Source organism: Plecotus auritus (genome assembly GCF_963455305.1).
Source record: "Plecotus auritus genome assembly, chromosome: 5".
NCBI lineage: Eukaryota > Metazoa > Chordata > Mammalia > Chiroptera > Vespertilionidae > Plecotus > Plecotus auritus.
The window spans coordinates 179,232,420-179,260,124 of NC_137776.1; the positions used below are offsets into that span (position 1 = coordinate 179,232,420).

Genomic DNA, 27,705 nt, shown 5'->3' on the forward strand with positions numbered 1-27,705 from the left:
TGTGCCTGGGTGCATACATACACACGGGGCATGCAAAGAAGGCTTATTGAATCGAGTTAGCTGGCCCCTTTCTCTTTTGCCTCTCTATGTCTGGGATATTGGATGCCAACATCCAGCTAAGTTATGTTTGTGTTAAACATGAATTGAAATGCAATTACAGCTGGCAGTGTGGTTTGAGAGCTGAGTAATAGAGTAAAGAGGAAGGGTGACTTAGTCACAAGTGCCAGTTCATCTCCTTTGCTTTCTTGCTCCTGTCATTGAGTATGACTCATGAGCTCACCAGTTCCACTTGTCTCCTCGTAATCCCATCACATTAACTCTTCCTGTCCTCCTCATCTTGCTGGGTCTCTTTCAGGCCCCTTTGTTAACACCCGCCAGAAGCCCGGAGCCCCGCCTTGCAGCCTGAGTTGTTCCTCTTATCCAGCAGGAACCTGTACCACCACTCCAGGTGGTCCGTGGGAGAGCGTGGGCAGGGGTGGGGCCAGCAGCGTGGGGTAGGGGGTGTGGGGGAGGCTGGGCCCAATGCGCAGACCCGTGTCCTTCCTCAAAGCCTGGGGGAGCCAGGAAGCGTCACTGGATTTTCTGCTAATTCCAGGACCTTGAGTTTTTACTATTTTCTTAACCCTATCCTGCTAGGGCCCTAGCTGAGGGGAAAATGGTGCCATTTGTCAAAGGTGTTGCCTTCTTACCTTAGACCCATTTTGTTTTCATGGGCTTATTGAACTGCATTCAGAAATTATGGCTTATAATTTGGCCTGCCTTGGGGTCTGGTGATTCGGTTTCATAGAAAAACCCCCTTGTTCTTCAGAAGGCACTTAGGTGTCCTGGAGTCTCAAAGTGGGGTCTCCGATCTGTGCCTCGCTTGTCGGTGAGCCCCCTCCAGCCCCCCTGCGATGACGGGTGTGTCCTTACGAAGCCCACTCTCCTGGGTTCAGAGGAGCTCTCCTTAAGGTCTGGAGATGGACGGAGCAGAAGAGGGGACACATGCATTCACCAGCAGGCCCTGTGCTTGGCACTGGGAATCGTGAATCGGAGATGGTCCCTGTCTGCCCGTAACTTACAGACCCGTCAACAGGGAGAAAATGAGAAAGCAGAGACACAGGGTGGAGCCCTGTGGGTGGCTGTCTTCCTTCCCAAGATCAGTCCCCCAGGTGAGGTCTCATGGCCACTTCCTTCTGTCTCCTTTCTTGCTTGTTAATCCTCCTTGTGTAAATCCATTCATTCTGTCCTCGTTCTCTGCCCCTTCCCACGCCCACCTGCGGCTGTCCCCGTTCCTAAAAACGAGGAGATGTCGCCACTGCCACCATCCTGCCACCTCCCCACCTTCCAGCCCTGTCTCTCTCAGTAAGCCCTGCCTGCCCAGGGGTTCCTACTGCCATCTCTTTGTCATTATTTTCACTCACCCCTTAGTTCCTGTCTAACTCAGTAGTTTTTTCCTAATTCTTGGCCTCGTCTCAGCTTTGAATGCTATTGACCAATGTCTTCCTTCCTTAATGTATTCGTTTTCTGAATACAGAACTAACACATGCTCTTTGTAGACAATTTGGAAGACACAGAAACGTACAATATAGAGAATAAAAGTTATAGAATCTTACCAATCAGAGGAAAAATGCTAATAACATTTTGACAGAGACGCGCATTCATTGCTTTTGCTAAAAAGTATTAGACATTTTCAACGGAAGCTCTGTGGCCAAGTTGAGCTCTCCATTCAGGACACAAAGTGATAGGATGCAAACGAAATCAGAACCAAAAAAACACACCTAGAGTTCTTCACCTCGGCACCAGCTAAGTTGAATGGCTCTTTTCCCTTTATGGTTTTTAGAAGCACCTTGGGCACCCCTCCTGTAGGACCCCCAGGATGGCTGCTCGGCCCCTGCCTCCCTGCTGTGCCCACACGGCTCTGGTTGAGTGCTGACGTGGCTCCGTGGTTGGCCACTGACCCGGGCCAAGCGTGTTTCCACCGTGCAGGCTCTAACACATCAAGGGCCCTTTGAACTCCATTCTTATTCGTAGTGTCAGCCAGATATTTCCTTTGGAATGTCTGCAGGGTTTCCTGGCCCCGTGTTTGCTTTCTGTCTGCCAGGCACATCTTTGAATTGTGGGTGGGCTCTCCTAACACACCGGGTGTGAACAGGCTGAGGAATCTGCTGGTTCGCTGTGGTGTCTTCCAGGAGCTCCCCTGGGGCAAAGCGCTGGGTCCCCACGGTGAGGACCCTCTGACAGCTCTGAGGGCTGACTGCACAGGGCCTGTCCTGGGGCTCAGCTGGACAGCTGCTCTACACCGTGTTTCTCAGGCAGGTCTTTATTTCTCACTGCATCAAATGAAGTCTTTTAAATTGTTGATTTTCATATTAAGAAAGTTACGTAGAGTCAAAAGGCATAAACTTGCAGTTGTAAGATCATTAGGTCACGGGGATGCCATGAGCAGCGTTGTCTGAGGCCTGTCATTTCCGTGGTGTTGGGGCCTGTCCTGTCTCTCGGGATGTGCTAGCGGTGGTGTTCTAAATCCCGGACTGGTGGGATTCTGTTATTCTGCTTTGGGGTAGGACTTTTCCATTCACTGGTGGACCGCTCAGGCCCGGCCACCCGCCCCCCTCCTGCCGTGCCTCCCCTTGGCTGGCGTTGGAGGGCAGGACACGTCTTTGCTTCGTGGCAGATGAGTTGTGGCCTCGGGGCAAGGCCTGGCCTTCGGTTTGTCCGTTTATAATGCTTCTCAGACTCGGTCAGGGTGGAGAGGGGGACTCGGAGGAAGGGCCGGCCTGTTGCCCTCACTCTGCCCGCCCCGGCCTCTCCATCTTGTTCAAGTGTCTTCTCACTCAGAAAAGGGAAAGTTCTGCCCGTGGTGAGAAGAGGGAATCGTCATTGCCAAACGGTGGGAACAGTAGCCTTGGTGTCGTGCACACCCGCTCCTCCGTGGGGTTTCCCGATACACAGGAGAGCCTCGGAGCCCTCCGCCCCCGTGGGAGGTGAGGACACAGCTTCCTTCCTTCTGGGGTACCAGCCTGTGGCTCCTCAGACTTTGAGGGTTCTGCAGACTTTTTTAAATGTATTAACAGTAATGCATTTATTATAGAGAAACCAAGTAGGTTTCAGGTGGCATGGCATTTCTTTGTTCCTGTACATTTTTTATTTTAACATTTTAGTGGTTCCGAAATTGGGATGCACCTGACAATATGGATTTGTACATTTTTATCTGCTACTATTTCTTATTTTTCTAAAGGGGTGTTTCTTTAAATCTCTAAGTGATTCCCAAATGACTCCATCCTAGAATTTAGGAAATACAGTAAAAGTAGAGCTTGAGAAACAAAAAATCTTTCAAAACATGGGATTCAAGGAAGAAAACACACCAAAGGGGTCCTTGGTAGTGGCGGGTTGGGGCCACTGCGTTAAATCTCATGTTTTTCAAGAAACTTGATGTGTGACCGTCACGGGAAAGTGCTGATGAGGTCTAATCCCGAACTAGCATCTTTCTTCCTGTGGGGACGACATGGTTGGAGCCAGCGGTTCCTACATTATCCCCATACCTTTCTTCCACATTCCAGGCCAAACGTATTTGCATATTTAGCAGAAGTACCTTTCTCCGTCCTTTGTAGCATTTGCTAATTTTCCATTGTTGGGTTTGAAAAAAGGCATTTTCCTTTGCCTGTTGGCCTGTGGGCTTTCCTGGGGCAGCCTCAGAGAATGGCTGTGGGGCTCCGGGACACCCTGGCTGGTGCTGGTGCGTGTGACCGAGGCCGCGGGCGTGCCGTGAGCTGATCCAGGATGGGGCTGACCCCTGCAGTGTTCTGTGTAAAGAAAGGAGATGCCTTCAGTAGTTTGTCAGCATGGTCAGGAGGTTGTCAGATCAAGGACTGCATCCCGAGGCTACACCTCTGAGGGACAAGCAGGGAGACACCGAGTGTACCCCGACAGGGATGCTGCTCCCTGAGCCTTCCTGGTGTCCCCCACGGTGCCAGCCAAGGTGCTGGAGGTCGATGAATCCTCTGACGAGATGCTGGTAAGACTGGCGTGTTAGGAGAGCAGAACCAGCCCTGACAGTCCACCCGGGAGCATCTGGAGGCCCCTGTCCTCCTCCAGCCCCTCCCCTCTCCCTCCCATCTCATCACAAGCCCTTCCCCCAGCCTCGAGCCTTCACACCAGCCCCCTCCCGCAGCCCGTGCACAGGTCCTGTGAGGCCCAAATCAAGGCTGGCTTCATCCTTGAACTCTCCTTAGAGGAAAATGCATGCATCTGTACACGGCAAACGGCTTCCTAGTGAGGCTATAAACCAGGAACTGGGTCTGCCTTCTTGTTCTAACATGACACCGTTTCCGACCTTGAATAGCCCTCGCAGAGCTGGTGCCGGAAGATGCGCTGAGGAGCGGGTTTCCTGACACCTTCCCCGGCCCCAGTGGACCCCACTGACAAAGCACCTGGCGGGCCCCAGGGTCCTGGAGCAGGGCCGGGTCAGCCTCCCCACAGCGGTGCCCTCTCAGGTGGCATTTCACACCCCATTGGACTTTCCTGCACCCCTATCATCCCCCGAGTGAGTGGTAATGAGCAACCTAATGTGCTGACTTCTCCAATCCCTCCCTGGCCCATTACAACAAAAGTTGCTCTCTTCTCATTAGAACCATTTTTGTCAGGGTGTCTTTAATCAATGGCCTCCCCAGGGACAGTATTTTTAGAAGTTGTGTTTTTCACACTCTCCCTTTTGGAAAATCTCTTCCCAGGGCCCAGTGAAAGGAACTAATGAGACGCCGTGCGAGTTCCGGCCGGTGTTCCCGGCACAGGTACGAAGACGCGGCTCGCACGCTTCGGTTCTCCCGTCTCACCTGTGGTCCTCTGTCTCTTCGGTGTAGGTTGCCCAGACGGCAGACGGTGTGGATGCTGACCTCTGGAAAGACGGCTTGTTTAAATCCAAGGTGACCAGATACCTGTGCTTCACAAGATCGTTTTCCAAAGAAAACGTAAGTCCAGTAGCGCCTCCATGTGCTGAGTGAGCACAAGCCACGTATGCTGCTGCTTGGAATGCCCTCCAGGGTTTGTGGTGGTTCATCTTCTTCACCACGTTAACTTATCTGTGGTCTCAGTGAACTGGGCGGAATCGGCGGCTCGCGCTGTGCTTCATTTATGAAGAGTATTATTAACCATGTGCCCCAGTGTACCGTGAGTTCCATTAAAATGTTCTCAAGCAGACCAGGAGATTCCTCTCGCAGCTCTCATTTGCCCACCTTTCCTCAGAGGAACAAATCACAGGTGGGGGTGGGGGGGCGGGACAACTTTCGGCGGAGCCGGATTGACAGCTGACCCACACCTGGAGGCGCAGCTAGAAAGATGCTGCCTGGTCACCCCTTCCCACAGCTTCAGCCCAGTTTCCAGAATGAGTCCTTCCCCGGACTCTGTATGCCATGGCGTTCCATGTCTCCGCAGGTAGGCATTCACCAGTGTCCATTCCTGTTAGTGGGCCGTTCCCCATACTCGGGCCATGAATGGGGGAATTTTTGATGATACCCAATCAAGCTTTTCCAATAGTGTTTTAATGGTGGCTTTAGGAAGGGGGAACCCGCTTTCCTGAGCATGTCCTCTGTGTGGGGCCTGCCCTGGTCACCCTGCAAATACCCCTCCCGCTCCCGGGACCGCCTCTTGGAACCTTCGCCCTTTCCTGAGCTCAGAGCATTTGGGGCTTCTCCAAGGTCACCTGTCTTCCCTCGCCCAAAGAGGGAGCAGGTTTTCATTCATTCTCAGGGAGCCATTTTATTTTGGGCCTAAGTGTTCCTGTCTCTTTCTGATGCAAAGTTTTTTTGAAATATTTTTATTAATTTATTTTTATAAATTTCACTATAACAGTAAGATATGTTATGGTTTAAAAAGGAAACAAAAACTGGGCCCTAGCTGGTTTGGCTCAGTGGGTAGAGTGTCAGCCTGTGGACTGAAAGGTCTCAGGTTCGATTCCAGTCCAGGGCACATGCCTGGGTTGCTGGCTCGATCCCCAGTAGGAGGCCTGCAGGCGGCAGCTGATCAAGGATTCTCTCTCATCAGTGATGTTTCATCTCTCTCTCCCTCTCCCTTCCTCTCTGAAATCAATTAAAAAAAAATGTTTTTTAAAAAATAAAAATAACTTTAAACATCTTCGTTCAGAAGCATGAATGGGAAGAGAAACGGTCTTTCTCCCGTCACATAGCCCCACAGCCCATGGTCCCGGCCTGGGGTCCCGTCCTGGGGTCCCGGCCTGGCCCTTCCGCGTTTTCGGATGTAGACCGTCACTCCGTTCTTTGGCTGCCACTCTTCCACCTAACGCTCCTGTGTTTATTGAGAAGTCTTTGGAAGGAAGATTATTTATAACATACGCAGGGCTGGGGAGAAGTCATTGCTTTAATCCCCCCCCCCCCCCCCCCAATGACGAGGGTAACGTCTGCTTGTGAAATGCAGCTTCTAATGGAGGGGGGACAGTCCTGGTGCTAAACTCCGACCTCCTTTTCACCAGACAGGCCGGCAGGCAGCCGCTGCGCCGTAATGAGTCTGAGCAGGTCCCTGGGGCTCACCGCGGCCGCCTGAGGACACGGAGGGGCAGGTCTGCAGGCCGGGTGACGTCCCCCCCCTCTCCACCCTACCTCCGGCAGCCGCATTCACACAGCGCACTCCCCGCCCCTTTGTCCCGGGAGTTACTTAAACCCTTTTTTTGAAACTATTCATGTTTTTTTAATATATATATTTTTTATTGATTTCAGAGAGGAAGGAAGAGAGATGGAGAGATAGAAACATCAATGATGAGAGAGAATCATTGATTGGCTGCTTCCTGCACGTCCCCTACTGGGGGGGATCAAGCCCGCAAGCAACCCAGGCATGTGCCCCTGGCTGGAATCAAACCTGGGACCCTTTAGTCCACAGGCTGACGCTCTATCCACTGAGCCAAACCGGCCAGGGCAAAACTATTCATGTTTTTAACTTTGTCACCCCTGTTCTGTCCGCTGGCCTCCCCTTTGTGCAGAGGTCAGCGTGCTCACTGCTGCTCCGGGCTGTGAGGACGGACTCCGGGGACGCCCTCGCTCTGCTCAGTGGCTTCCCGGGGTCATTTCTGATCTCTGCTCAGTCTTCCCCCGTCCTGACTGAGGAGGCTTCGGCTCAAAACGGTGGCCTCCCAGGACAGCCATGATCTCTTACGCCACTTTTTATATTGTGTGTGTGTGTGTGTGTGTGTGTGTGTGTGTGTGTTTTCTTGATTTTTTTCTGTTGCGTTTCCCCCGAAGGCTGTGGGTTCTTGGTACTCTAGGCCAGAGGAGTCCCCGATCCTTCGTGTGGGGACAGTGACAAGTCTAAAATGGCAGATGCATGGCCTGCGCTTGTTAATTTTGGTGTCACAGGTAAAGCTCCTGTAGAGGAGGCATGACCCAGTCACCATTTGTTGAACACTAAAGAGATGTTCACTGAGGGCTTCCTTTGTGTGTCTTCCTCCAGGAGGCCCAGGAGGAGGCTAGGGCGTGAGGAGGGATGTCGGATGAGGACCACGGCTGTCGGGGAGACCTCTGCCGCTCCTTTGAAGCAGCATAGGAAATAGGTGCTTTCTGGTTCCAGAAAAAGAATGAATGGGTCCTGTGGTGAAATCCAGAGGGATCCGTTTCCGGGGGTGGCAGGGGCCCGCGGCCGGCCAGGAGTGGACAGGAATGAGGCATAGTTTAATCTGCCGCAGCCGGCCGTGGGCCCTGCTGTCAGGGCGGACGCGGCGTGGCATAATTCGTACAGCTGTGAAGGAGGGACGCGGGATCTCAAGGCTGGACAGATTCTTAATTAGGTGACTTGAGACTCCCAATGTAGGAGTTTTGGGAGACTCCTTTGGAACTTAAATTTCCTTCCCCCAATAATGCCATTAATACAGAAACCCGGCTTTGGAGTGACATTGCTTCCTGGGGAAGGATCGAGATTAATTGCACTTTCCATGCCCTGTACTTTCTGCATTACCTGTAATAATAATGTACATAGATTAGGTAGGGAGGATATTAAACAGAAGGATTTATGAACATTTGAATATTAAGTTGGTTATCTGTGGCTACCTTAAATGCAAGGTTGTCAAAAATAATTACAGTATACTAGCAAACACTGGCTACCAGAGGCAATATAAATGCCCTGAGTCAGTGCATATTGGGCTTTTGGCATGAATCATTTGCTCAACAAGGATTGGGAATACGTTCTTCATATTTATGAGGAGGAAATGAAAGGGAGCACGGGATGGGGGAGGGGAGAGGGACCCGCGAAATGAATGGTGTCGCAGACCCACTGTATTAAACCCAGTTCAGCGCAGCCCTGCGCGCGGAGGGGCCCCACGCAGACTGTGGGAAGCTCTGGCAGTGCAGCTCCCGTTTGGTATGCACAGGAGGGTTTTTGATGCTTTTTAAAATGGCCACCCACCCATGTTCTGGTTTTACGATCTGGGACATTTGTCGTGTGGAGGGTGAGGTCGCTAAGTGGTTTGCAGTTGACTTCCGTGAAACCCAGCCTGTCAAGCAGAAGACATCTGCAAAGGATATTGATGAACGCCCATCCATCTCCAGGGAGGGACACGTGCCCAGTGTTAATTTCTCAATGCAGAAAGCAGTGATGACATGGAAACGCAGCCGCCATGAAAAAAAATGATGATCGATTAGATGAGGCAGCTCTGCAGGCAGCTCATGTCTGTGAGTTAGGCTAACGGTTCAAGCCCTGTGCAAGGTCAGAGATGTGGTCCGCACCCATGAGGGTCCCTAGTCCGCCTGCTGTGCCACATGGTGCACTATTTCCCTGAGGCAGCCACCGGGGTGGACCACTCGAAAGCAGTGGGCAAGCAGAGAGTTCTGCGAGAAGGAAACGGTTCTGTGACAACAGGCGCTGGTGTACACTTGACACATCGGCCTTCAGTGACATTTAAAAAATTTATTTCATTTGTGTGCTTTTGTTTTATAATGTACTAGAGGCTCGGTGCACGGATTCGTGCACTGTTGGGGTCCCTCAGCCTGGCCTGCATCCTCTCACAATCTGGGACCCCTCGGGGGATGTCAGATTGCCAGTTTTGGCCCGATCCCTTCAGGCCAGGCCGAGGGACCCCACCGGTGCATGAATCTGTGCACCAGGCCTCTAGTATGCATATAAGATATTTGGTTAATCTCTTCCCACCCTCCCCACTCCCCCCTTCCCACTGAGATTCATCAGTCTGTTCCATGTTTCCATGCCTGTCCATTGAGCATCTACCCCCTGGTGGTCAGTGCGTGTCATAGCTACCGGTCTAACGATCACTTAGGCTTATATATATATAGATTTATTAAATATACTTTTAATGTTCTTATTGATAGAGTTTAGATTCATCATCCCAGAAAATCCAATCTGTTTTCTCACTTTGAGCAGCCCACCCAGTTGAAAATGTACCAAAAAACATTATTATTTTTTTTTTTTACCAAATAATCACTGACCACCTGTTGTGTGCCAAGAACTGTGCTGGGCTTGGATTTACAGCAGTGACAGTTTTGGTCCTGGTGGTTCTTAAACTCTAGTGGGGAGACAGAAGTCAAATAACCTCGAAAATGTGCCATTATAAATTGATGTGAAGGAAAATAGTGCCAAGAGAGAATAGAGCGGAGAGTGTAGATGGAAAGAACTCCCAGATGGCCTTCGGAGAGCGTGTCAGTGGGCATTGTGCAGGGGGAAGGGGCTGTTGCCCATCGCAGAGACACACACAGGCCTGAGGAGGTGCTGTGGAGGCCAGAGTGACGGGCTGGCCATCTGGGTGCTGGTCCAAACACAGAGCAAGGAGCCCGAGTGTGCTCACGTGGGCGAGGTGCTGCTGGGAAATGGGCACGCAGAGTGCGTGGCTGGCATCCTAACTGGAGAGATGTGGGATCAGCAGCCATCAGTCTTTCCTTAACTGGCTCTACTGGAGCGGGGGAAGTAACTGCAGATTACTCGGAAGGTTTTAATGACATCTTGGGGTAGCCCCCCGTATTGAAGTTGTGGGGTAGATAACTTTAGGGCTCGTTTCCCGTGCATTTGCAGATAGTTCTCTCTCGCAGTTACAGGGGGTGGGAGCTGTCTTCGGAAGACACTTTTGCACTGGTTACAGAAACTGAGCACCATGGACCCCGTATACTACCACTAAATAGAAACTTTAAGAGGCCCTGGTGGGTGTCATTCTGGAAGATGTGTAATATTGAGGCAGCAAGGCTTTCACGCTGTATTTTATGATTCTTGGGATTTTACAGAATGTATCTAGCAACCGAAACGTGTGTCAATATGCAGGCTGGCAACCACGTAGGAGTGTGGTTGGTTCTCTGTTCGGTTTAGACGCAGCTCCCCCCACGGCTGCCCCAGGGATTTGCTCTCTCTAACCTGTGGGGCCTGAGATCTGGTCCCGGGACGTGTGCACAGCTGTCCTCTTCTGGTTGTGTCTCCGGCATCTCCTGGCTGCCCGTCCGCCTGACCGAGGCGTGCCGTGTCTAGTGTCTGAGTGGCTTTGAGGTTCTGCAGATGAAACTCCTTCCCGGGCCACCGAGTCCCCGTGTGGCCACTGGGGGACATTAAGTGACACCCACTCTCATTAACCTGCTGTCGTGAAGCGGCAAGAGTCATGGTGTACATATGCATCTCGAGGCCAACACGGCAAACACACCACAGGCGTGTTTGGATTAATCGTCTGTACCTCTCTTCTTTCTTCCCCAGAGTCATTTAGGGAACGTGCTGGTGGACATGAAGCTCATTGACATCAAGGACACTCTGCCTGTGGGCTTCATCCCGATTCAGGAGACGGTGGACACACGTGAGTCACCCTTTAGTACTGCTCATCACAATGCCAGCTTCCTTCCTCCAGGTATATTTTTAGGTATTTTTATGTGCATTTTTCTTTGGAAATATTTTAGGAGTCCCTACTGCTTGCCCAGGAATAAACGCGTGTCTGACTCCGTTCTCCAAGGAGTTTGTAGCGTTCTGGTTAGCACCTTGTGAGTGAGCCGAAGGTCCTGTCTCCCCGAGTGGGCTTCCTGCCGAGTTGGTCGCGCAGGAATGGGTGGAGAGGCGGGTGGTAGTTTGTCCTTAGTGCGTCCTCTGTGCCGCTGAAGCCAAGCTGGGCAAAGACCCCGACGCCGAGGGGAAAATCAGAAGATGCCCAGGGAATACGAGTGCAATAACGTCCCCGTTTGGGCTCCTGGAGCTCACAGGAAGGGCCAGAGCCAGGAAGGCTGCCCGTCAGCGTGCACAGGATCCCGTGTGAGCCTGGGCAGAACTGAGCAGGAGAGTCACTGACGAGTCGGAAGCTTCTTCAGGGCCGTCACGCACATCAGCTGTTACACAGCGCCGGGAAGCCTGTGCGTATTTGAGCCTCCTCGTTTTGATGTGAAATAACTTGTTTTATGTTTAATTACTCTTACCAGCTAACTTTAGGATGCCCACACCGCGAAGCAGTAAATTAAAAACGAACACAGAGACTCCTTTCTTCATGACACGGTTTCTCTGTGAAGTTCTGTGTCTCACTCTGCGCCAGACATATTTGTGTTTTCCATGTTTAGCCCCGTTGGGATCCCCTATTTTTGCTGTGTTTTTGCTAGCATTTCATGTAGAGCAGACTTTTCATATCTGCATAGGCCCCACATAGCTCTTACTTTAGTGACACAGGGAGGTCCCACTGCGTAGCCTATTTTCATTTTCTTAATAGTCTCCTCACTTTTGGACGTTTTGCTATTACTTGTTTGAAATTATATGCGTTAGTTAATAATTATAACAGCTGATACTTAGTATGTGTTTTCTGTATGCTAACCCCTGTGATAAATGCTTTACATACCTGATACCATTGAATCTTCAGAAGACCTCTCTTTGGAAATGGGTATTATTAAACCCAGTTCACCTCTGCGGTAAGTGAGGCTCGGTAACTGCTTAGGGGTTAAAGAATTTACCCAAGGTCGCGCCCCTCGGAGTGGGGGTAACTAGAACACACACAAGTCTGACACCAGCCACACTTCTAACCACAGTGCCACTCTGTAAAAGCATGTGTTTAAGCACCTTTTACAAAAAGATTTTATATATTTAAAAATAGATAAAGTTTTGGTAAAACTTGATTCGATATACTAGTAATTCACGTACCATACAGTTTACCCATAAAGTATACAATTTAGAGGTTTTCAGTATATTCACAGAGTTTGCAACCATTACCATCCGTGTTAGAATATTTCATCCCCTCCCCAAGAATCCCATCCCCTTAGCAGTCACTCTCCATTTCTCTCCACCTCTCACCTTTGCGCCTGCGCTGGTCCTAGGCAGTCACTAGTCTACTTTGTGGATGTGCCTGTTCAGGACATTTCACGTAAGTGCATCGTGCAGTATGTGGTCTTTCATGATCAGCTCCTTTTACTGAGCATGTGTTTTCAAGGTTCACCCGTGTTGCAGCATCTATCAGTACTTCATTCCTTTTTATTGCCAAATAATCCGCCATTTATATGGATATACTACATTTTGCATAGCCATCCAGTTGATGGATGTTTGGGTTGTTTCTACCTTTGGCTGTTATGAATCATGCTGCTATGAGCATTCATGTACAAGTTTTTGTGTGGACATATGTTTTCATTTCTCTTAGGTGTCTCCCTAGGCATGGAATGGCTGGGTCCTATTCTAACTCGGTATTTAACTTTCTGCCACACTCTTTCTAAAAGGAGCAGCACTGTCTGACCTTCCCTCCAGCAGTGCGTGCGGTTCCGGTTTGGGCACAGCTTCCCCAGCACCTGTCACTGTCCTCGATTCCCGCCATCTCCGTGGGTGTGAGGTGGGCTCTCGATGTGGTTTCGGTTTGTGTTTCCCTGTTAGTTAAGGATGCTGGGCATCTTTTCATGTGCTTGTTGGCCATAGGTGTGTCTGCTCTGGAGAAGGTCTCTTCTGGTCCTTTGCCATTATAAAGTGGGTTGTCTTTGTTTAATTGAGTTGTAAGAATATTTTAATATTTTAGTTGACCCTTGAACAACATGGGTTTGGACTGTGTGGGTCCAGTCATACACAGATTTTTTTTTTCCAGTAAATACTGTAACCATATTTTCTTAACATTTTCTTTTCTCTAGCTACTTTATTGTAAGGATACAGTGTATAATACATATAACACACAAAATATGTATTAATTGACTGTATATGTTATTGGCAAGGCTTGCAGTCAACAGTAAGCTATTAGTAGTTATATTTTTGAGAAGTCAAAAGTTATACCCAGATTTTTTTATTTTGTGGGAGGTTGGTGCCCTATCCCCTGTGTTTTTCAGGGTTTAACTGTATTCTAGATATAAGTACTTTATTAATTATATGATTTGCAATATTTTCTCCCATTTTGTGGGTTTTTTTTTCACTTTCTTGTTGTCCTTCAAAAAGTTTTTTATTTTGATGGAATCTATTTACCTTTTTTGGGGGGCTTATGCTTTTGGTAACATACTCAAGAAATCATTGCCTAAATCATGGTCACCAAGATTCATGCCTATGTTTTCTTCTAAGAGATTTATAGTTTTAACTCTTACATTTATGTCTGTAATCCATTTTGAGTTAATTTTTGTGAATGGTGTGAGATAGGGGTCCAACTTCATTCTTGCGCATGTGAATTCCGGTTGAATAACCATTCTCCCTCCTCTGACTTGTCTCAGCGTCCTCGTTGAACGTCAGTTGACCATAATTGCGCGAGTTTGTTTCTGGACTCCGAGTTCCTCCATCGACCTCTGTGTCTTTCCTTATGCCAGTCTTGATTGATTACTGCAGCTTTGTAGCAGGTTTTGAAACTATGAGTCCTCCAACTTTGTTCTTCTTTTTCAAGATGATCTGACTATTCTGGGTCCCTTGAATTTTCATATAAATTTTAGGGTTTGTCAGTTTCTGCAAAGAAGCCAGCAGGGATTTTGACAGGAATGATGTTGAATCCGTAGGTCAGTTGGGTGTGTACAGATTGTGAATGGTTTCTTTGTGATCGGTTTCCAAGTGCTTGAGGCTCCTGGGTCCGAGGCCCGTGGTCTGCCCAGCCGTCCTCCACAGGGTGCTCCTCCCATTCAAACACCCTCCACGTCGCCCAAACAGAGCCACGCGCTGGGCGCTCTCCAGGCTCCTTTGCTGGCTACAGATTGGCTCCTGTTTTCCCTTCCCCTCAACTCGGGATGACCACACCCATACCTTTCCGGCTGAGCCCAAGTCCTCCCACCAGCAGCAGGAAGTCTCTGGTCCCTACACACCAGAGTGAAGCAAGCTCTCTCCTCTCCACAGTCAGCTAAGATTGGTGGGTGCCTGTGGCACTGCAGGCTTTGGGATGTAAAGGTGACGGAGATCCTGGCCCTTTCCTCAAGGACCTTAGTCTGTGGGTGACCTGCATGTGGCAACAAGAAACTGCGTTACAACATAACGAGACAGGGCCACCGTCAGTCAGAGGCCGGGCCTGTCTGCCGCCTTTATTGCAAACACTTACTGAAGGGCAGGAGGGAAGGCAGCAGTGTGAGTCACAGTGGTGGGAAGCCGCAGGGAGTGATTCTGCCTCGGAATTCCCATCGTTACCTCCATGAGGACAAAGTGCAGCGTGGCCTGTGGGAACGTGGGCTGTGGAGTTGACTCACCTGATACTGAGTCTGGCTTTGCACTGACAACTATAGGACATCACCCTCCTGGGCCTCAGTTTCCTCATCTGTAAAATGGGCAAGGAGGATATTGTCCCCCTCATAATAATGTTTTTAGCTGCATTTTAGCCATTTATGTGTTTTCTTCATGTCTTTGCTGCGTATCTCTTTCTTTGAGGGCAAGATCCGTGTTTAATTTATCTTTGAATCGCCTAAGGCAGTGGTCGGCAAACTCATTAGTCAACAGGGCGGCAAACCGTGGCTCGCGAGCCGCCGTTTGCCAACCACTGGCCTAAGGCACCCATTGCACACATGCCTTGCTCAGAGGATGGGCTCAGTAAAGATAAGCGTTATCACTCTCTGTTGCCAAATTCACTTCCAGAAATACCGGTTCACGGTGCCACTAGTGACACAGGCTCGTACCTGTTTTCCACAGACCTGCCATCACAGGTCTTACATTTTTATTTACTTTTGCTATCCCAATTCTATTGAATTTTCATTTTGTTATTTATTAGCAAGACTGAACATTTCACAAGTGTTTGCTTGCTACCTTTGCTTATTCTAAAATGGCTTGTCTACTTGAGAACTAAAATTGCCTGTAGATTTGTGTTAATTCCCCCCCCTCCCCCCCCCCCCCCCGCTTTTCTTCGTTTTAGAATTGGTGTTCATTTTTGACAACTAATTGATTTACAGTGTCTTCGTGTTGATACTGTAGAGCTACAAGGGATTTCCCGTTCCGCACTTTCCTCTCGTTGAACTGGTTCATCGAGGAAGCCCAGGGTGGGGGCCTGCCTGGGCCGTGATCCGGGGCCGGCAGCCTTTCCCCGTGACGGGGGCGCAGCTGCTGTGCCGTGGACTTTCTGAGGTTGTCCTGGCCTCTCTACCAGGTGTCTTATCTCACAAGGAGGGTGGGCTCGGGGGAGCCTTCATTTCGTGTCATACGGCCATTTCCGGGAGTCTTCACCCAGGGCCCGGGTGCAGTTTGGGTGCATGTAAGGCCCTGAGTTTACAAAGTCAGCCGAAAGGAGGAGGCTCCTGTAATCAGTTTAAAATACAGTTGGTTGCAATCCACACAGTACTTAGACACGGGCAGGCTGTTTGCTTTAGCAAAGTGCTGTGTCCTTTCTGTGTTCGTTAGCATCACTGAACACATTTCTATTGACTCTGCATAATATATTTCCTTAAAATCGGGCCTGCTGAAGCGTGTGTAATTAGTGGCTCCATGCTGTAGAGGGAGGAGGAGAGCAGAGAGCAGCGTGGCAAGAGCAAGTGAAATACCTGCATTCTCACCTGCGTGCAGGGCAGGTCTCGCCTCTTCACAGTTAAAGGCCCATCTCATCTCGGAGAGTTTTCCAAGGTGCAGGGTTGCTGCGGGGTCTGGATTCAGGACATTGTTACTGTCAGTTGTAGGTCCCAGCCAGCCCTCAGTGTCCTCACCAAGGAAGAGAACCCACAGAGTTTCTGAGTGTCCATCTGGCTCTGAGCCCCCCCACCCCCCACCCCAACAACAACACAGCACCTCTGATCTGGGCTCCCCTTGGTCAAGTCGAGGCCGGCCGCAGGCCTGCCCTGCCCTCCTCACGCTGCTCCCTGATTTGAATGCCTATTTCCTGACGCAGGACGGAAAGGGCTTGAAAGTCAGTGCTGAGCCCCGACTCAAATCGTGTGCTGGAGGCTTCCTTGATGATGATAAGAACATTCATGGCTGTTCCTAATTGAGCACGTACGTGTGCCAGGCACGGGGCTAAGGGAAGCGTATCTCTACCCCATTTCATCCACCCTGCCTCCCTGCAGGGTGGGGTTCCATTAGCTCCCTTTTACAGACAGTGGGACGGAGGCTCAGAGAGATTAAAGTCACATGCTGGGAAGTGGCAGAGGTGGGATTTCAACCCAGGTCTGTCTGACTCATGTCTGAGTGACTGCAGTTAATTCAAACTTGTGTGTAAAAACCACAGATGAGCAAGCTAACACCTGCTGGCCACCACAGGGGCTGGGAGGGCACAGACTCATCACTGAGACTCGATAACTAAAGAATCACGTATTTCCTATACAACATACTTCAGAGAGACCAAGTAGTTGAAGAAAAGTTATTTTTTTATAAGAAGAATTCCAGCTAAAAGTGTAGAAGGATGACAGATTTAGAAAATCGCTACTTTGAAACCTTTAATGATGGATCTAAGCAGCAGTCGTCAGGGGAGGCGAACACTCAGAGAGTGGCTGCTGGGGACTTCATCCCGGGGGACAGACTGACACCCCCAGAAGCTGAGGGGGCGAGCTGTCGCCGCAGGATGTACCTGCACCACCTGGGAAGTGTTCTTGCCTAAAAAACCCTAACCAGCCTCTTACCGGGCCTTTAGCCATAACTGCCAGTTCCCAGGAGTACAGGGGAGTGACCCAGCTTCTCCAGCACCAGTGCCCCGAAGACAAGGTAGAGGGAGAGGCTGTAACAGAATAAAAGGGCCTTGAGAGGCCTGACAGCCACTGTCAGACAAGCTGGCAGCGAAGTGACATTTTTGAGACAATGAAGGGAACTTGAATATAGACTGTTTATTGGATGATATTAGGAATCGTTGTTCCTTTTCTTAAGGATGGTCATGGCATGGTGATCGTGTTAAAAAAGATTGTCTGCCCCAGGTGCCTACTGAGCTACCGACGGTGACAAGACACGGTGTTAGAGATTCACCCTAAATCCTCCAGCCAGGCCACGCGGGATGAAACCAGCCTGTCCATTGGGGGCAGTGTTGAAACGAGATGACAGGAACATGTGGGGTCCTGTACTCGGGGGACTGTTTGAAAATTTCTACAAAGAAAAGGGAAAAAAACAGTCCGTGTAATAAAGTGTGTTCACGCTCAGGTGTCTGTGTGCCTGTGCCTGAAGGCTGCCGCCGGGAGCAGCTGCGGTTTCTCCTCGCAGAGGTGGCACGCAGCCGGAGCCCCGCCCCGCGGGGAAGGTCTGCGCTCAGGCCCGCACACCCGGCTGCCTGCTGTGGCCCGGGGAGGGAGGAGGGCCAGGGCCCAGCCCTTCTGTCAGGCGCTTAGATGACCAGCCCTGCCGCTGCCTGAAAGGGAACGTGACCGGAGACCTGGTGCTCGAATAGAGACTCACGCCTTTCCTTGTTCTTTCCTGCAGAGGAAGTAGCTTTTAGAAAGAAGAGGTTGTGCATTAAATTTATCCCACGGGATTCCACGGAAGCGGCGATCTGTGACATCCGGATCATGGGCCGGACCAAGCAGGCCCCTCCTCAGTACACGTTTATCGGGTGAGTCTCATAGCACAGGTCTCGCCTCCTCTCTGTGCGAGCTGCAGCCAGTCCAGACCGCCTCTCTGTGTGAGCTGCAGCTGTCCACCCCACCACGCTGCCCACCCCGCCACGCTGTCCACCCCGCCACGCCGTCCACCCGCCACGCCGTCCACCCCGCCACGCCGTCCACCCTGTCACGCTGTCCACCCGCCACGCTGCCCACCCCGCCACGCTGTCCACCCCGCCACGCTGTCCACCCCGCCACGCTGTCCACCCGCCACGCTGTCCACCCCGCCACGCTGTCCACCCGCCACTCTGTCCACCCCGCCACGCTGTCCACCCGCCACTCCGTCCACCCCGCCACGCCGTCCACCCGCCACGCCGTCCACCCGCCACGCCGTCCACCCCGCCACGCCGTCCACCCCGCCACGCCGTCCACCCGCCACGCCGTCCACCCCGCCACGCCGTCCACCCCGCCACGCCGTCCACCCCGCCACGCCGTCCACCCCGCCACGCCGTCCACCCGCCACGCCGTCCACCCCGCCACGCCGTCCACCCCGCCACGCCGTCCACCCCGCCACGCCGTCCACCCGCCACGCCGTCCACCCCGCCACGCTGTCCACCCCGCCACGCCGTCCACCCGCCACGCCGTCCACCCCGCCACGCTGTCCACCCCGCCACGCCGTCCACCCGCCACGCCGTCCACCCGCCACGCTGTCCAGCCCTCCGCGCCTTAGCTCATGCCACTCCCGCTCTCGGGGCCTTTCCGTCCCCTTGTCTGGTGTTTATCCTTGACGCTCTGTGGGCCTTTCCAGGTGCCCCCAGGCCCAGGAGTCCTCTCCTTTGGGACCACTGAGCCTCGCTCTCGGCAGTTTATTCGCCCACTGAGTTTACGGCACCTTGTTCCATGGCCAGAGACCCTGGCGGGTGGCGACTGAGGCAAACAAAGAGTCTGCGCTCACAGAGTTGTGTTCTAACAGGAGAGGCGAGCAACAAACAGCACATTAATGATGATGTCATTTTAGGGAGCAACAAAAATGAGACACAGCGATGAACCAGCGGCTCCTTCAGCGAGGGAGTCGGGATGGGGAGGTTGGAGCAGAGACCTCCAGCTTAAGAAGAAACCGCCCTGCAGAGGGTGGGAGGCAGGGCCTCTGACAGAGGAGGGGACGGGGCCGTGGGCACAGGCATGGCCTGTCCAGGAGCAGGAGCAGCGTGGCTGGCTGGGCGAGCGAGGGGGAGTCGGGTGAGGGGAGGGGAGCGCCCCCAGGACCTCAAGGGTCATGATGGCGGTGTGGATTTTCTCCCAGTGCACCGGATGCCAGGGGGGGTTCTGAGTCGGGAAAAGCATGATATTCCATGACCACGTGATAATTCCTTGTGCAGTTTTCTGGCCGCACGTTCGCCTTCCCTGCAGAGCAGAGGGCTGGGCCGTTTGTGCCTTGTTCACCGGTGGCCCTTAGTGCCGGCACGGGCCTGGCTCTGAAGCCACTCCATAAGCACCAAGTACAAGGAATCCCAGGATTGCACTCTGGGCTCCTTTGACTGTAGGTGAGAGGGAACCCAGGCTGGCATAAGCCAAGGCAGCACCTGTTGGCTGACTGCGTAACCGCAGAGCTCGGGGCAGGCTGGCTCAGTGTGGCTGGAAGTGGGTGCTCGGAGAACGTCATGAGGATCTAGTTCCCCCCTCTCTCCTCCTGGCTCCGATTCCAGGGGACCCCATTCCTAGACATGTTCTCCCCCGTGGAGGAATGGTGGCCCAGTTGGTTCACCTACTTTTCCTCCAGGTTCAAGTCCCGAGGCAAAGAGCAAGTCTGTGTTCTCGATCATTCAAACAGAAGTTCTAGAACTCAGTCGCATTGGTCTTGATTGACCTCCCTGGGGTCCTGTGCACCCTGACCCTGTCACTGCTACCTGGAAAGTGGTCTCTCCCCCAGGCCCGAGCCATTGGAACTCAGGGACCAAGAATGAGGGGTGGCTGCCCCCAGACACAGAGGGGAGATAAAAAGTCAGACTAGGGAGTGAATGGATGCTGGGTGTCCAAAAGACAATAGATGTTCACTATACTCAGTCAGCCGAAATCCAGGCCTTTCCAGTTAATCGGTGTGGTAGATGGTTTTCGGCCCTCGGCCGCATGCCTCTCTCCCTAGCTGGCTCTGCCACCATCTCGCTGGATCCCATGGGGCCCCACGGGTAAGTTCTCCTATTGGCTTTTGAGATCGCCTCCTAGATCTGGGCCGTGTTCTGTTTCGCTTCTTGTTCATTTTAATCCAGACCCTCGTCTTTTCCCTGAAAGCCGGGCCTTTGCCCATCAGCCTGGCACAGGCTGGGTCACAGGCAAGCTGTGGTATTTGCTTGAAGTGCGTGGGGAGCTGGTAGCGCTGAACTAGAAGTGGGGCTTGAAGTGGATTGTCATGTAAACACCTACAATTAAATGAAAAAATTAAAAAAGAATTTAAAGACTGAGAACCAAGGGAAGTGCAGTAGGAAGGAAGGTAGGAAGACCAGCTCTGAACTGTGACACCCAGGGCACAAAGGGGGTGCTGTGGCCAATCTGTGGGCAGCAGTTCCCTGGTGTTTGAGGAGGTGATTCCTTTAAAGGAGTCCGTTTGCTTTGTCGCTCAGGTAAATGCTTTGTGCTAAACCGTGCCATGAAGATTTCTCTTTTCTCCTAAAGGGAACTGAACAGCATGGGGATCTGGTATCGAATGGGCAGAGTTCCAAGAAACCATGACTCATCTCAGCCCACAACACCTTCCCAGTCGTCAGCTGCTTCCACCCCAGCCCCCAGCCTTCCCAGGTGAGACCTGGTCCGTGGCATCTCGTGCTGCGATGCATGTTACAGTCACGTGGTCTTTGGTCCCGGGCACACGTTGCAGAACCCCTCCACTCAGTATCTGCTGAAATGGTGCAGAAGCAGTCTGCCTTCGGAGGAGATTTTAAAATCCAATTAGAAATCGTTGCATCGCTTGAATGTAAAGGCCATTGTGTATTCTATCCCGCACGCGTTCTGAAGGCCCTAAAGTAGCAGAGCATGCAGCTGTAAGGTGCTCGCTGGTCTGAAGGGCTCCCAGCTGCACGCAGGCAGGGCCTGCAGCCACGTGGCTGGAACCTGGCCGGAAGAAGGTGGAATTCCTCCTCTGCCTTGGCCAGCCACTCATTTGAAACCCGGGAGGGTTGGTAAGTAATTGTGTTCATTTTCACATTGTTCCTTTTCCCAATGAGTAGAACTAAGACATGAGTAGTTTGGGTTTGAGAGAACAGTGAGAAGTTTTCAGGAGATGTTAGTTTTAATCATTGTTCCCACAAAGAAACTCGGGAGAGCAAACTCGGCGCTGTGCAGCTGATTTCAGTCGGAATCGTGGTAGGAATGGTCTCCACTTTCTATAAGACGCAGGTGGAAAAAAGAATCCTGTCACAAAGAAACGTCGCATCACTGGGAGTAAATTATTTGAGGACAAGGAGCAACAAACAGCGATGATGGATTAAGTTTGAGACGGGGATTACAGAAGTAAATAAAACAAGAAAGGTTTGGCAGGCGGTGTCATTGGGGATTATGTAACATAAATGAGAATGGATCTAGAAGCTTCCAGGTGGGCGAATAGAGATGGACACAATCTGTCAGGATCAGGGCAAAATGGTCACTGGCAGGCTCCCCCTCCTGGTCCACGCCCCACGCCCCACACCTTGCCCTTGGAGGTGCAGGGGTGGCGGGGCTGCACTGGTCTCTGAGCATCCGCTTCTCGGAAGAAGCCAGCAGCTTCTTTGGCTCATCCTCCATAAAGACAATCTGGGCTTTCTCCTGACAGACCCACAACCAAGGGGTCCTTAAGCTTAACGACCCCCAGAATCGCCTGACACTTTAAGAGCAGTTTTCCAGTTTACTTCAATGGGAAAAGACACAAAGAGCGGCTGAGTACCCCGAGGGCAGGTGGAGCGGCTGAGTGTCTGTCTGGTTTAGGACGGGTGGGGAACGTCCAGCCATGGGCCGTATAAGGCCCTCAAAATCGTTTGGTCTGGCTCTGCCAAGGCACTAAGGGTGAGTTAATTAATAAATGTTTAACCAAATATGGCAGGCTAATTTCAAGTTGATAATGTTTATGGCCTGTGGATGATGTGAATGTCCAGTGGCCCTTGGCAGAAGACAGGTTCCCCACCCTGAGTTGGGAGCTCGAGGCTAATGCAGCTCAGTTCAGTGCTTGCTCACTGCGCAGGGCACGCCAGAGCTGCAATCCCCAGCACCTGTGCTCAGGGCAGCGCAGGCCCATCACCTGTGGGCAGGCTCGTCCCTGGGGCCGTTACAGCTGCTCCCTGTTGACATCACACGGCTGGGAAGGACCTAGAAACGGGCCCAACCTCAGGGCAGGTTTTACCTTTCTGTTGGGTAAAGAAGGTGCTGCTTCTCCCAGTGAGTTAAAGCGGGAGGACCGGTCAGTTAGCGGTGGAGCACTGTCAGTGGTGGAGCACAGTCGCTGGCCACTGAGGTGAGAGGGACCGAGACCCCGGAGTGGCAGCGGGCGGAACTGCAGGTGGTGTTTATAAGGCTTACATATTTTATAACCTCTTGTTGTACAGTTTATGGTTTACAGTTGTTGTAAGGAAATTGGATCAGTTTTGTTTTACTTGCCAAATAAAACAAATGTCAAAATAGTCAATATAAAATGTATTCTAATTTGGCTGAGTTAAGTCAGCCGGTAGGCAGTAGAATAATTGAATGTTACATTAGTGCTTCCCGGTCAAAACCACTGTCGCTCCCAGCTCTCCGCTCTCGCTGTCACACACCTGCTGAGCTTCCCGATGCATAGGGCTTCTGTGCCTTCGGTTTTTGTATTGTTTTCTTATCCAGCATCTTTGATAATTTTTAAAAAATGAGCTGCTGATTACTTATCCAAGTTTTCCATTGAAGACTGATGAAATGATGAGGATGCTACTTTATCCCTTGAGGCTTCAGGTCTCTCCAACTCCCGGCAGGGGAACCTGGCAGCTTCCGCGCTCTCTCCCCTCCCCAAGCCTCAGACCTTAGCTGACCTGGTAGCCTCTTCTTCCCTTCCTGTTTCCTGCTTCTGTGTCTTTGCTCACGTGGACACCGGAGATAGCAGCTCCATGCCCCCTCTCCCAGGGAGCCTTCCCTGAACACCAGGGGCTGGGCCTGGGTCTTGGCTTTCTTTTCCGAGCGCCTCTGGCTGTTCAGCGTTAACTCTATGTTGTGCTCACGTTGCAAACTCCTTGGGGCGGGGTTGTGTCCAGTGCCCGTGATCTCCCAGCGCTCAGCGCAGGTCCAGGCAAGTATTCAGTTTTGCAAAAATGTTTCTCCATCAGCCTAGGACCTCGTGCTGCTCCCATCCACCGCCTCCCTCCCCCCAAAAAAACTCCCGATCCCCTGAGCAATCCTGGGGATTTTTCTGATTATGAGAGTAATACAAACTTGTAGAAAATGGACAGAATTCAGAAAATAACGAACACACAGAAATCCCATTTCCAGTGAGCAAAGGTGCATAATTGTCATTTTTCTGTGCACTTTTTACATAGGTGATATCATGTAACAGCAAGTTTGTGTTTTGCTGCTTCTTACTCCTGTAGTATTGAACCACAAGCATAAGAACAACTCCCTCAAGCCTGGTCTTTGTGTGGACCAAGGATCAGGTTGCAAAGCCTAGGCTGGAGTGAGAGTGTGGTGATGCGGCGCCCTCTACCGGCCAAACTTGGAGGCGGCGGCAGCGCGGAGGACTGGCCCGCTGGTACCTGAGCAAAGGGCGGCAGGCCTTTCCCAGCAAATCCCTGGGGGGCCTGGAAGGGAACGAGCGAGCTGGGCCAGGAGCAGAACTTACTGCTTTCTTGAGCTCCAGGCTTTGTCTCAAAAGTTAAAACTGTGTTGCTCTACCCCTGTTTCTTACGTTGTCACTCATATTTCAAAGAATTCCCTGCCATTTTTTGGTGAGCTCTGATCTCCAGCTTAATTCAGACAAAAGGGGCAGTTGGTGGACCTCTTCAGGAATCACCTGAGGGCCTCGTGGTCCCAGCAGAGCTGCCTTCTCGATCCGGAGGCAGGGGCTGCCCAGGACGGGCGCTTTCTGCCCGTGTCCTTCCTGTGGCCACGGACAGTGCCCGTCCTGGGCCAGAGACTGCGCCGTCCTTTCATGGCGGGCCTGCCGGAGGCCGGAGACGGAGGCTGCCCCCTGCTGTATCCACTGAGTTGGATGCAGTTTTGGTGACATTTGTGGCTAAAGGCGGGATTAGGTGTCTTGGCAGAGCTGCTCTTCCTCATTCAGCGAATCTCTCTCGTACATCTCTGCACACGTCCCTGAGCTTCCAGGTGAAGAAGGTGATGCCACCTCTCCCAGGAGCTCGGAGCCTCTGTTTGCTCTCTGAGCATCAGCCCACTCACGCAGGTTGGCTGCAGGATGGCACTGCCGTGGGCTGAGGCCCAGACACCTCCCCTTCCGTTCTGGGCAGGCCTGAGCTCTGCAGGTCTGCCAGCGCAGGCTTTCCCGGTTCTCCTCTGTGCCGCTGCCTGGGGGCCGGTGCAGATGGGGAAGCACCTTCCAGCTTCAACCAGGTCAGCCCTCCACTCCTCTCACACACGGGGTCTCACCTGCGATTCTGCTGGGGAGAGAAGGTTCCGCCGCTGCCGGCCCCAGGGTGTGGAGACGTTCTGGAGGCGGGTGCGTCAGTGATGGAGTACCCGGACCCCTGGGTGTGGGTGAGGGGATGGTCGGTGTCGTCCCAGCAGAGCCCTGGTGCACTGCACCCCCGGCTGCTCAGCTGCAGAGCCAGCGGCGTGATCAGACCTTAGAAGCCTGTGTGTCAAGTTTGCAGTCGACACAGAGTAGTTAGGGAGCTGAAGTTCTGAGCGACAGAGCCGACCCACCACCACTCGCTCCTCAGCTGGAGCCCCGCGGCCAGGAGATGAGAGGTGACAGGCAGGCAAGCATGGGCCTCTGAGGAGCCTGGGCCTAGCAGTGGTGTGAACGACCGGCCTGAGCCTGGGTGTGTGGCATGCAGCCTGGTGTGCGCAGCGGGCGCATCCGTTAGGCAGTGTCCCACACCTCTGGCTCTGCTGGGAGGGGCGCGTCACCTGCCACGCACCTCCCCAGGAAAGCTGCCGCCCCAGCACTGCCTGCGTGAGGAATCGCCGCGTTAGACCGGGGAGAAACGCGGCAGCTGCTGCAGCGGTTTGCATGGTCGTCACGTGGGAGGTTTAGATGTGGAGGAGATGTCAGTGGTGGTTCCCGGTGGGGATGGGCCACTGAAAGCCCCAGAGGCAAAGTAGATCCCGTGGACTGCAGTTAGAAGGCGGTAGGCCTGGGCTTCACATTTTAAAAAACGAGCAAATCAACTTCCCCCGAGTAAAAGCTGCTTGGCCTCAGAGAGGCCGACTTCAGGGTCGTGAGTTCCCAGCTGCTGGCATCAGTCAGACAGCCTCTGGGTTCCTCCGACGTCACACAGTGTCACATTCCCTGCCTCCACGCTCGGAAGTTCAGGCTCAGGAGACCATGTTAGGGCGCAGGCACCTTGCCACGAGGCCCCGGGAGCTCCAGTGGGCAGGGAGGGTGCCGAGCAGTGGGTGTCTGTCCCCGAGGTCTGCCCACCCGACTTGTAGCCGTCACCTTCTGAGGTCCCAGAACCGGTGTCAGAGATATGCTAGATGACAGCAGAGTGACTGACAGCCTGGACCCTCCCCACGGCCCCCCCAGCCTTGGCACGCGTGAGCCCGTCCCTTTCCGAGTCCGTCTGGAATATGCAGTCTGGACTCGAGTGCCGGAATTCTCAGGGCACCTCGTGTTCATGTGGTTGTTGGGTTCAGGGGGTCCTGGAAAATGTGGAGAATGTGGTTCCAGCAGCTCCACTCGGCCCTTCCCGCCCGCCTGGGCGCTGAGGCTTGTCCATCCTGCTCCACACAGACCTCAGGCCGTGGGCAGGGCCTGTGACCCTCCACCGACACTGTCCCTCCCGGGAGGAAGTGTCACCCTCCCGCCCAGAGCCGCAGAGCAGGCTGTACCCCGGGGCTCTCCCAGGGGCCGGCCAGCGAGCTCCCTGCAGAGGGTGCGTGGCGCCCCTGAGCTGTTCACAATCTTCCGGTGATTTGTCAGCTCCCAGCGAGATGTCAGTCACCGGTTCCGGAGTATGTTTCCTAGTGACAGACATAATTGTACTTAACTTTTTGCGTGGATGTTATCAATCTGTGACAGGTACTCTGGGAAATGGGGCATTTTGATTGCAGAAGATCTGTCACATGTACTTACTCTTCCTCTCAGGGACACCCGGGTTCAGTCACAACTTTTGCCTGTCGATGTCAGGTTTTGAGAACATAGATCCTTGCTGACCTCAAAAACCGTTCCGTCACCCCCATCCCTGGGCTGTCATCGGAAAGGTTAATGGCTCTTCCTGAAGGAGAGAGGACCAGGCCGCGGAGATCTGAATTCAGGCCATGCGCCCAGCCTGTCCCCGGCGGCCCATTGTCGGAGCTCATGAGCTGCTGTGCTCTGTCCAGCCTCGCGACCCCGCCTCCCTGCGATGGGGGATGGACTCTGCCTCCTGGCCCACCTGCCGGATAAGCCAGTGATGGGCGGAGCCTGAGCACACGGCGGGCATCCTGTTGTCCACGCCGACAGCCCCAAATCCTCAGGCTGCCTGTCAGCGTTCAGTGATAAGCGGGTCTTTGTACCACAGGTGACACATCACCTCCTGTGGCTGCAGGCCTTGAGCGAGAGGCCCCGAGTGGCGCAGATCGGGGGCCGTGTTCTCCTTTTCCTGTCCAGGTATTGGCCACCCGACCCGAGCGGCAGGAGGTTTGACGAACCTTGGCCATCTGCAGGGCTTGCCCAGGCATCGCCGTGTCTGCCGTTGAGAAGGCCCAGCAGTGTCTCCTCTGCATAGGTTTGCCAGGAGGAGGCTCAGCCCAGAGGGCCGGAGGGGATGATGACATGTTAGAGCGGAAGCTGTGCTCTAAGATGAGGTTCATCATGTATGAGGAGGGTCGTGTGTCCTGCGTCGGGGTACGACTAGAGGCAGCACCAAGGACTGATCCCAGGGCTTTGTTTTCCTAACCGTGAACAAACCGTGATTGGATTTTGCTGCACTTTCATGGCAGCAAGAGACGGTTTGGGCAGGTGAGCGGGGGCGGGGGGGGGGGGGGGACTCTGCCCTCATCCCATCGGCGGCGGCCTGCGAACCTCGACCACCTGCAGGGCTTGTCCGGGCATCGCCGTGTCCGGCCTCCCTGGGAATAATTAGCCCTCCTTTTCCTTCACAAAGAAACCACACACACGTTTACTGCTTTGTTTAACCGAAGAGGGACACCCATTTTCACATTCTTCCTCCATGTGACACCTCTCGCAGGTTTTTTCTTTCCTTTGTTTTGGCACAGGGGACACAGGCGGGCGTAGTGCATTGCTCATGTGACTTGTCCTCTCTGAAGTGCTACCTTCCACGACGCCAGGCGAAAGTGCCGACAGCTGGGTGGCTCAGAGAGGACCCTCGAGGGTGGGGCTTCCGGGGCTCAGGTGTCACTGAACGGCCCACGGACTCTGCTCGTAACCGTAACGTCCCAGGTCTCCTGCCATCCTGGTGGCTTTTCACGCACGCACCTGCCCTCTTTCTGTGAGGACCCTTCACCGGCGTCCTGTTGTCTGATGTGTCTCCCACATCGACTCACGTTAACCGGGAGTCTCTCTCGGCTCCTGAGCACGGCATCCGCGTTCCGGAAGCCTCTCTGCTCCGGCCAGTGCTTGTGCCTCGCCTCTGCCGCACCTGCCCTCCTGCGAGGCCGCTGGACTGCAGCGTGCCGGGCCGGGCCTGCCCACTCCACAACCTGGGGTGCCCTCGCCTCGTCGGACAGCCCGCGCGCTCGCTTCCCCTTCCTCTCCCGCAGTCGCCGGGCACGGTGTGGCCCCCACGGGCCTGTCTCG

The 27,705-nt window shown here is 53.0% G+C and overlaps 1 protein-coding gene across 3 annotated transcripts in view; it reads left to right on the top strand.

Moving 5' to 3' along the window:
• The window catches only part of MVB12B (multivesicular body subunit 12B), a 159,091-nt gene that overhangs the window by 31,701 nt on the left and 99,685 nt on the right, over window positions 1–27,705 (top strand). For all 3 annotated transcript variants that reach the window (XM_080668686.1, XM_080668687.1, XM_080668688.1), the window contains exons 3-6: window positions 4,842–4,949; window positions 10,663–10,759; window positions 17,686–17,815; window positions 20,475–20,597. In XM_080668686.1, coding sequence (XP_080524812.1) covers window positions 4,842–4,949; window positions 10,663–10,759; window positions 17,686–17,815; window positions 20,475–20,597 — 458 coding nt within the window. The remainder of the gene's footprint in view (window positions 1–4,841; window positions 4,950–10,662; window positions 10,760–17,685; window positions 17,816–20,474; window positions 20,598–27,705) is intronic.